This window comes from Arachis ipaensis, chromosome B06 (assembly GCF_000816755.2).
Source record: "Arachis ipaensis cultivar K30076 chromosome B06, Araip1.1, whole genome shotgun sequence".
NCBI lineage: Eukaryota > Viridiplantae > Streptophyta > Magnoliopsida > Fabales > Fabaceae > Arachis > Arachis ipaensis.
The window spans coordinates 19149161-19160048 of NC_029790.2; the positions used below are offsets into that span (position 1 = coordinate 19149161).

General features: G+C 38.7%; 1 protein-coding gene across 1 annotated transcript; it reads left to right on the plus strand.

Annotated features, from left to right (window-relative positions):
• Positions 309-5448, plus strand: LOC107646622. Its single transcript, XM_016350798.1, has 2 exons — positions 309-3550; positions 4308-5448. Exons 1-2 carry the CDS (start codon positions 309-311, stop codon positions 5446-5448), a joined length of 4383 nt encoding a protein of 1460 aa, XP_016206284.1.

Genomic DNA, 10888 nt, shown 5'->3' on the forward strand with positions numbered 1-10888 from the left:
TATAGTTTATAGTTTATATTTTAAAACATCCATATGTCAAATTGTTAGAAATTAACCTCATTCTTTTAAATTGTGGTTATAATTTTTTGAAAAGTTAAAAACTAACACCATTTACTTGGCAGAGAGGTAGTATTCGAAGGAGATTAGACAGGTACGTTGCGAACACTTCTTGGGTTCAAAGATTTAATCATGCAGTAGTAAAGCACCTTCCAAAACTGAAATCTGATCATGCCCCGTTATTACTTGATTTGAGATCTTCTAAATATCCTGACTCCTCTACTCGCCCATTTCGGTTTATTGCGGCATGGATGACGCACAATGATTTTAATAACCTGCTAAGGAGTAGTTGGGATGTTGATAATCAGCTGGAGGTAAATATCTCCACTTTCATGGAGGCTGCTAAAATTTGGAATCGAGAGGTGTTTGGTGATCTAATTAAAAGGAAAAATCGGCTACTGGCGAGATTAAATGGTATTTCTGCTCATCTCAGTTTCACGCCGAATCCTTTTCTTGATAATCTTCAAATCCAATTGTGGAAGGAATTGGAAACTTTGCTTATTCAGGAAGAAGTCTACTGGAAGCAATGTTCTAGGTGCAATTGGATTAATTATGGTGATAAAAATACTGCTTATTTCCATAACACTGCATCTGCCAGGAGGAGAAGAAACAGAGTAACCATGATTAAAAATGCAGAAGGACAGTGGATTGATGATGTGCAACAAATTCAAAATATTGGAGCACAACACTTTCTTACTCTGTATACTGATGATGGGAATTGTGAGAAACTAAATGCTCCAGGCTTGTTTCCGACTCTATCATATGAGGAGCAAAATCAGCTAGAAAGATTGGTGACTGTTGAAGAAATCCAATCTGCTATGTTCTCTATGGGAGCCTGGAAGGCACCGGGGCCTGACGGCTTGCCTCCGATGTTTTATCAAAGCAACTGGGAATCTGTTAAAACCTCGGTGGTAAATTGGGTTTTTCGGGTTTTCAACAATCATGAAGAAATTAAAGTGGCAAATAGCACTTATATATCGCTTATCCCGAAGATTGATACTCCAGAAACTTGTAGCCACTTTCGGCCTATTGGGCTTTGTAATGTTTCGTATAAACTCATTACAAAGATTATCTCTCATCGGCTGAAGCAGGTCATGCCCAAATTAATTGGCCCCTCCCAGTCAAGTTTTGTCCCTGGCAGGCAGAGTGCTGATAATATTATCATAGCCCAAGAGGCCATCCATTCCATGAGGATCAAGAAAGGTGCTTGCGGTTATATGGCTATTAAGATAGATTTGGAGAAAGCCTATGATCTTTTGAACTGGAAGTTTATCAGGGATACTTTAATTGAAGCTAGATTGCCAGAGAATCTAGTTGACCTGATCTCTCATTGCTATTCGTCTGCGGAGATGAAAGTCCTGTGGAATGGTATCCCGTCCAATTCTTTCACTCCTTCCAGAGGTATTCGACAGGGTGATCCTATGTCACCATATCTCTTTGTTTTATGTATAGAAAGACTGTCGCAGATTATCTCCTTTGCTGTTAATCAGAATTTTTGGGAGCCAATGGTCTTGAATAGAGGTGGGCCAAAACTCTCCCATCTTTGCTTTGCGGACGATATTGTTCTATTCGGGAAAGCTTCCATGGAGCAGGTTGAAGTTGTACGGGGCATTCTGGATTTGTTTTGTAAATGTTCGGGTCAAAAGGTAAATTATTTTAAATTCTGTGTTTACTTCTCTGATAATATGTGCTTCGCTAGGAAAAAAGAACTAAGTGATGCTTTGGGAATGAGGTTAACAAACAATATGGGTAAGTACCTTGGAGTCCCTCTCCTTCATGGTCGTTCGAAGAAGGAAGACTTTCAATTCATATTAGATAGAATGGCTAATAGACTTAGTTCGTGGAAGGCTACAAATCTTTCTCTTGCGGGCAGAGTTACTCTCACTCAATCAGCACTGGCGTCTATTCCTTCCTATGTCATGCAGACCATGAAACTTCCTCTAAGCATTTGTGATAGCATTGATAAAATCTGCAGAAATTTTTTGTGGGGAAGTGTTAGCTCGGGGAGGAAACCTCATCTCATGAGTTGGGAGAAAGTTTGCCTTCCCAAAAGCCAAGGCGGTTTGGGCCTCAGACCGGCTAGAGTGTTGAATAATGCAAATCTTATGAAGCTGGCCTGGAAGCTAATCCATAATAAAGATGCGCTATGGGTAAAGATAGTCCGTAGCAAGTATGGATGTGGAGATGACTCCCTTCCACTTATCACAAAACATCTATCTTCGTCTAATGCTTGGAAAGGTATCTTTCATGTTTGGAAAAAGTTTGCTGACAATCTTGTTTGGAGACTTGGGTCCGGTGAAAATGTTAACTTCTGGAATGATCATTGGATGCCAGGGGTACACCACCTGATTGATTTTGTTCAACCCGAGGTGTTTCCTAATATGTTGGAGGAACGGGTGTGTGACTATGTATCAAACCGGAGGTGGGATCTCAATCGAATTGCAGTAGTCCTAGGTGACGATTGGATTCCCGTTTTCAGGTCAACGAAAACACCTGAACCAGAGATCGGAGAAGATATTCTAGCCTGGCTGTTGACATCAGACGGTGCGTTTTCTATCAAGTCAGCTTGCTCTCTCTATCTAAGCCCTTCAGATAATTCTAAAGCTGAGTTGTTTTCGAAGATCTGGAAGCTTGAAGCTCCCCAAAGGCTGCGTACTTTTTGCTGGCTTGTTGCAAATGAAGTGCTTTTAACAAATGAGATTAGAGTCAAAAGAAATATGACTCAGGATGGATCTTGTGTTAGTTGTGGTGAGGCAATCGAATCGATGCTCCATGTGATCCGAGACTGCAGAGTTGCGAGACAAACATGGATGAGCATTGATGCCAGATTGAGATTTGGTAACTTTTTCAACACCCCCCTTCTCCCTTGGTTGTTGGAGAATTTATCATCCCAATCCCTCTTCAAAGGGGTTCACTGGCCCCTCCTTTTTGTATGCATAATGAATGCACTCTGGCTTCGTCGAAATAAGGTGATCTTTGATAGCGATGAGGCCGTAGCAGAGAATAGCATTCATTTTTTGGCCTTCCGTTTAGCGAAGGACTACTCTATGGCACACCTCGAGCTTGCTCAGAGCAGGAAAAAGGTTTGCAACTTCATTGAAAGACAGATCAAATGGAAGCCACCAGATCACCCGTTTATTAAGCTCAACTCAGATGGCTCTGTGTTAGATGGAGGAAGAGCAGCTTGTGGTGGGATCCTAAGGGACTCTGATGGAAGATTTATAGCTTGCTTTAGTGCGAATTTGGACGGTGGAACAGTGACGACAGCGGAGCTTTTGGGAATTTTACTAGGCCTGGAGCTAGCTTTGAATATTGGTTGCTCTCATCTGATTATTGAAGCAGACTCCCTTGTTGCAGTGAAGCTTTGTCTCCAGAAGGAAATTGACTTACATGCTACTAGATCTTTAGTCTTGGCTATCAGAAACAGATGCAGCAGGCTTACTAGCTGGAATATTCATCACCAATTTCGGGAAGCAAATACTTGTGCTGATAGGTTGGCTCACTTTGGTCATAGTCTTCCATCTGGCTGCCATATTTTCTTCAATCTGCCCTCTTGTATTTCCTTAGCTTTTCATGCTGATTCTATAGGTATTGCTCTCCCTAGAGTAGTCTCTATTTAGTTTTCTTGTTTTTGGGCGTTTCTGCCCCGATGTTCATCAAAAAAAATATTATTAATGTGATTAATTACAAAATTATTAGTTGATATTAATTTACAAATATTGATTTAAATAATTTTGTTTTGCCGGATTTTACATTTGGGTCGAAAAAAAAAAAGATGCATACAGCAAGCCCATTAAAATTATTTTCAGCTTTGATGCAAAACTTGTTTGGTTCTTAAGGCTGAAATAATAATTTGATCATTGGGCCAAAATTCAATCATTATCATTATAAGCCTAATATGCTTACTCAGCCTTGGTTAAAATGATTAAGTGACTTGGCTGAAACAAATTATTAGTTGGACCAGTTTTATTTATCATTGATACAAGCCCAAATAATTTTGCTTGTTTGGTCCGAAACCAATCATGAATGAAAGCAAATGTATTGCTTCTTGCTTCCAACGGAATCCATTTCCACCATGAGATGGAATTCAAATTTCATTAAAGAGAAGTTAATACTTGCATTGGAAACATGAGAGAGAGTTGGTCATTGATGTGATGGTAATCATCAATGCTACACGCTACTCTGCAAGGGAAGTAAAAGCAATCTCGAATTGCAGTAGTCCTAGGTGACGATTGGATTCCCGTTTTCAGGTCAACGAAAACACCTGAACCAGAGATCGGAGAAGATATTCTAGCCTGGCTGTTGACATCAGACGGTGCGTTTTCTATCAAGTCAGCTTGCTCTCTCTATCTAAGCCCTTCAGATAATTCTAAAGCTGAGTTGTTTTCGAAGATCTGGAAGCTTGAAGCTCCCCAAAGGCTGCGTACTTTTTGCTGGCTTGTTGCAAATGAAGTGCTTTTAACAAATGAGATTAGAGTCAAAAGAAATATGACCCAGGATGGATCTTGTGTTAGTTGTGGTGAGGCAATCGAATCGATGCTCCATGTGATCCGAGACTGCAGAGTTGCAAGACAAACATGGATGAGCATTGATGCCAGATTGAGATTTGGTAACTTTTTCAACACCCCCCTTCTCCCTTGGTTGTTGGAGAATTTATCATCCCAATCCCTCTTCAAAGGGGTTCAATGGCCCCTCCTTTTTGTATGCATAATGAATGCACTCTGGCTTCGTCGAAATAAGGTGATCTTTGATAGCGATGAGGCCGTAGCAGAGAATAGCATTCATTTTTTGGCCTTCCGTTTAGCGAAGGACTACTCTATGGCACACCTCGAGCTTGCTCAGAGCAGGAAAAAGGTTTGCAACTTCATTGAAAGACAGATCAAATGGAAGCCACCAGATCACCCGTTTATTAAGCTCAACTCAGATGGCTCTGTGTTAGATGGAGGAAGAGCAGCTTGTGGTGGGATCCTAAGGGACTCTGATGGAAGATTTATAGCTTGCTTTAGTGCGAATTTGAACGGTGGAACAGTGACGACAACGGAGCTTTTGGGAATTTTACTAGGCCTGGAGCTAGCTTTGAATATTGGTTGCTCTCATCTGATTATTGAAGCAGACTCCCTTGTTGCAGTGAAGCTTTGTCTCCAGAAGGAAATTGACTTACATGCTACTAGATCTTTAGTCTTGGCTATCAGAAACAGATGCAGCAGGCTTACTAGCTGGAATATTCATCACCAATTTCGGGAAGCAAATACTTGTGCTGATAGGTTGGCTCACTTTGGTCATAGTCTTCCATCTGGCTGCCATATTTTCTTCAATCTGTCCTCTTGTATTTCCTTAGCTTTTCATGCTGATTCTATAGGTATTGCTCTCCCTAGAGTAGTCTCTATTTAGTTTTCTTGTTTTTGGGCGTTTCTGCCCCGATGTTCATAAAAAAAAATTGTTTTACCGTAAAAACTAAATTTCAACAGTGTTTTAAATAGTTAGTTATTTAAATCAAAATCAATTAGATTTCAAAAAACCTTAATTATAAGTCTACTTTAAAAGTACGGATTAGAGATATACAGTACAACTCCTTCTTTGCTTAGTACAATTAATTATTGAAAATTTTTCTATTTTTTTTCAATAAAATTGCTGAGATTAATATTACAGTTAAAAATTTGTGTGTATGTATACGAGAGATAAGAATATAGACACTATCAAACTATGAAAATTTTCCATTGCCATGCTCAATTGAGATGATTTGGCTCGATGAAAACGTGAGTTTTCTACCACTTTTTTAAATAATATTAAATTTATATTATTCATATTTTAAATGTGTTTATTTATTTCTATTTAATTGTTCTTTAATTTTTGTTTATCAATTCTAGGGAGAACAAAAAATACATGCCTCAATTAAGAAGGTTCTTCTATCTCGATTTGTGAATTTGTTAAGAGAAAAAATATTTTATTAAATCAGATATTTTGGTGTTGGGCTTATGGGCTCAATGTGGGTAGCACTTCAAGACTACATATAATGAGTATGTGGTTAATTTAAACCAACGTACTGATGTGCACATACTTCCAGAATCGTCAAGTATCCATGATATGGATTTAGCTTTGTGAGGTTTGACACTCTCAATGCTCCTGGGTTCGATTACACTTATTTAGTTGGTAAGTTTATTGTTTTTAAAAAAATATAATTTATTGATAAATTTATTTATTTCATTGATAACTTCGGTTATATTTTTTTTAACAAACTTATTGACAATAATTTTTTTTTATTTTAATCTATTTTAAATGTTATTGGATATCTTGCTGGAATTGAGAATGAGAAAACTTTTAAAAAGGATGACAAGTCCACCAAGTATAATATTAAATGGGAGGTGAATGCTGGATAATCATATATTTTTTTTAAATATAAACACTTAGACATAATATATAAATAAAATGAAATCTAAGAATTTTGATATTGACTTCATTTATTTGTTTTAGTATTTTTCATTTAAATTGTTATTTCAACTTATTTTGTTATGAATATTTTTTTTAATATTAAACCTTTTTTTCGCTTGATGAATTTTAATTTGTTGAAAAAATTTTGTCATTGGTGAAGAGATATTTTTTCTATCATTTTTGTAAAATCCGAAAGATTAGTAAATAATTAGCAAATAAATTAATTATTAATCAAAAAAATTAAAAATATGATTTTTATGGTTTAATATGATAAAAAAATTAAAATAAAATTTTTGACACTAATTTTAAAGAATTTAACCCAAAATTGAGTCAAACGGGTCAAACCGAATAAACCGAGTCCGTAATGGGCCCAAGGCCCAACTAATTCTCATTTAATGAAGAGGGCTGGGCTCTTCTTCCTCTTCCTCAAAACAAAAACACGCTGAACTCCAAGAAAGGGAAGGGGCAAGAGATCAAAAACCTAACCTTATCTTCAATCTCACATATCTTTTGATCCAGAACTCTGATTGACGAGCCGTCGGCGTATACGCGTTCGTCTCGGAATCCTCTACAAAATTCACCCAATAATTTGGTAAGAAATTTAATTTTTTTCACCCATATTTTTCCTTTTTAGTTTCGAAATTCATGAGTTTTAGAATTGAGAATTATGATATTTTGATGTTTTAGGATCGAATTAGCTTGCGAGAAATTTTGGATGTTGTTCTATTAGTCTGTGGGTAAGGTAAGAAACTCTTAAATCTTGGTGAATTTTTAATTTAGTAAACCCTATGTTGAATTATGATGAAATTGTATATTATTAGTAGGGGTGTGCAAAAAAACTGGTTTCACTGAACTGAATTGAAACTGAATTGAAACTGTTTTAAATAAACCAGTTTTTTCAAATAAAACACTAAACTGAAACCATAGTTTTTATGAAAACCAATTTATTAAAAAACCAGTTTTTATGGTTCAGTTTAGTTTTAAACCAAATTAAAATTGGTTTTATTCAAACTCCAAAATTAATTTTTTTATACTCTTTCTCTCTCTCTCTCTCCCCCTTCCCCTCTCTCTCTCTCTCTCTCTCTCTCTCTCCCTTCTCTCTCTTCTTCTCTCTCTCCTCTTTCTCCCCCTCCTCTCTCTCTCTCTCTCTCTCTCTCTCTCTCCCCCTCTTCTCTCTCTCCTTTCCCTCTTTCTCCCCGTCCTCTCTCTCTCTTTCTCTCTCCTCTCTCTCTCTCTTTCTCTCTCCTCTCTCCCTCATTTCTCTCTCCTTCCCCTCTTTCTCCCCCTTATCTCTCTCTCTCTCCCTTTCCTCTCCCCCTTCTCTCTCTCTCTCTCCCTTTCCTTTCTTTCTTTCTCTCTCCTTTCTCCCTCTCTTTCTCTCCCATTTCCCTCTCTCTCCTTTCCTTCTCTCCCCTTCTCTCTCCTTCCCCCTCTCTTTCTCTCCCATCTCTCTCTCTCTCTCTCTCTCCTTCTCTCTCTCTCCCACTTTTCCCCTTCTCTCTCTTTTCCCTGTCTCTGTACTCTGCGCCATCCCTGCCCTAGGCTGCGCCTCTTCAGTTCTGACGAGTAGCCACCAGGAGTGGCAGACCCCTGTGCCGCTGCACCTCTCTATCGCGCCCAACCTTCCTTCATCCTTCCTTCTCTATCTGCTTCTAGGTTTCATTTTGGTTCTGTTCCATTTCGTTGCTGATTTATTTTACTGGTTCCTTTTATTTCTATCTTTAATTTTGCTTTAGTGGATTAGGAGGTATTAGGTTAGATGACTTCTCTTTTTCAGATTGAATATATGTGATGCTGGCTAAGTATTTTGAATTGTTTTCTGGACTGAATGCTGCTGTGAATTTCACCATTGATGAACTGTGATTGCTGCTCATAACTTTTGCACAGGTTTTGCTCATTTAAATGCTGAATGAATTTTTGACTCATCTTCTGTGTCTGATCAACACAGATTTTGAATTTTGTTTCAATTCTCCATTGTTGTTTTCTGATTGTGCAAAATTTCTGTTTACTTTAAATGCTGCCTGATATGGAATTATTTGTGCACTCTGCATTTCTGCTTGAACACCATTGTGGACCTGAAACTTATAGCTTGGTCACCTCTGCTGGTGTTCTGCTCTTATGCATATTAGATTCCATTAAATGCACTGTTAGCTGAGCACTTACTTGATTATTCGTACTGACACATCAAACTGCAATTACAAGCTTAAACTTATTCTGTTTGATGCGTTTTGCAAGTGCATAGCATGCTAATTTGCTGCAACATGTACATATTGCTCATTTTCTTTTGCTTAAACACCAAACCCGCCTTAAACTTCCAATTTTGAAATCTCTTTGGTGTCATTGGCAATAGTACATGCATTGCTTTCTATGTGAATTGATCAAATTTTTTCTTTTCTCTCTTTCTCTCTCCCGCTCCTCTCTCTCCCCCTTCCTTCTTTCTCTCTCTCCCTTCTCCTCTCTCTCCCTCTTCTCTTTCCCCATCTCTCTTTATCTCTCCTCCTCCCTTTCTCTCTCTTCATCTCTTCTTTTTTTCACTCTCCCCTCCTCTATCTCCTCCTTCTCTCTCTCTCTTTTTGCCTCTTCACTCTAAAAAAAGAGAAAGGAAGAGGAGAGAGAGAGGAAAGAAAGAGATGATGAGATAGAGGAGGGAAGAGAGGGAAAGGAGAGAGAGAGGGGAGAGAAGGGCAAAAGGAGAGAGAGAACAGAGAGTGTATTTGTGTTTGTGACAGAGCGTGGCGGTGGTATATGTGACAAAGGTTTTGAGAATAAAGGGGTTTATAGTAGAAGCAAAGACTTTGGGAGAAAAGGAGAGAGATGGAAAGGGGAGAGATGAGGAGAAAAAGGAGAGAGAGGAAGAGAGATGAGGGGGAGAGAAGGAGAGAAAGACAAATAGAGAGAAGGAGAGAGAGAGAGAGAGAGAGAGAGAGAGAGGAAGGAAGAGGGGAAGGAGAGAGAGCATGTGGAGAGGAAAGGAGAGAAAAGGAGAGAGAGAGGAAGAAGAGAAGGAGAGAGAGAGAGGAAGAAGGGAAGGAGAGAAAGAAAGAGGAAGAAGGGAAGGAGAGAGAGAGAGAGAGCATGGGGAAAGAGAGGGAGAGAAGGATAGAGAGAAATAAAGAGGAAGGGGAGAAAGAAGGGAAGGAAAGTGAGAGAAAAAAGGGAGAGATGGGAGAGAGAGAGAGAGAGAGAGAGACAAAGAGAGGAGAGAGAGAGAGAGAGGGGGGAGAGAAGAGAGAGAGGAATAGGAGAAGAAGAGAGAGAAGCGGAGAGGGAAAATGGAGAGAAGGAGAAAGAGAGAGAGCATGGGGAGAGAGAGAGAGAGAGAGAGAGAGAGAGAGAGAAGGATAGAGAGAAAAGGGAGAGAGAAAAAGAGAGAAAGAGAGGGGAGCAGGAGAGAGAGGATGAGGGGAAGGAGAGAGAGAGCATGTGGAGAGAGAAGGAGAGAAGGATAGAGAGAGAAGAGAGAGAGAAATAAAGTGGAGGGGGAGAAAGAAGGGAAGGGGAGAGAGAGAAAAGGGAGAGAGAGAGAGGATGGGAGAGAGAAGGAGAAAGAGAGAGAGAGAGAGAGGAAGGAGAGAGAGGGAGAGAAGAGAGAGAGGAATAGGGGAATGAGAGAGAGAAGCGGAGAGGGAAAATGGAGAGAAGGAGAAAGAGAAGGAGAGAGAGAGAGAGAGAGGGAGGGAGACATAATGTAAAAACTATTTTTTTTATATATTAAAACTAGTTTTACCTTATGAACCAGTTTAAACTGGTTTTTTTTAATTAAAACTGGTTTATTTTTATGAACTGGTTTAAACTGGTGCACTGTATTGTAAACTGGTTTAAAACCAGTTTCTTATGTGACAAAGCAGTTTGGTTCAGTTTCTAAATCATTTAAAATGGTTTAGTACAGTTTCAGTTCAGTTTATGGAAAAACTGAACCATGCACACCCCTAATTATTAGATTAGATGTTTGAAGTTTGAAGTAATTGGTGGTGTCGGTAAGCTGAATTTGGGCTGCGGTAACTAAATTCTGTCTGGCGCACTATTTGGAGCTTTGGGTATTTGCGGAATGGCAATAATTGTGGTGTTCTGAGCAATAGAGAGAAATCGGCTAAGGTATGGTTTTAGTTTCTCGTATATAATATGTAATGTGTCGTGAAAACTTAGGCTAGACGACCATAAGATAAGTTTGGATTGGAGTTGGTTGTTGATTGGATTAATGAATATAAGAGTACTTGTTGTTAGTGTTGTTGAGTTGGGTGGTTGAATTGTAATTCACAGGGTTGAACAATTTGAATTTTTGGATTTCGTTGATTTCATTAAGTTGAGTTTGGTGTGGTTGTGATAATAATTTATTGAAAACGATTGGAATTGATTTTGCTGATTTATCGAAAATGATTTGACTTTGGAAGCGATTTGACAT

Coding starts and splice junctions, on each gene's coding strand:
- LOC107646622 (XM_016350798.1), top strand. CDS start 309: ATGACGCACAATGATTTTAATAACCTGCTAAGGAGTAGTTGGGATGTT. Junction 3,551..4,307: donor GCAAATACTTGTGCTGATAG/GTTGGCTCACTT, acceptor TCCCGTTTTCAG/GTCAACGAAAACACCTGAAC.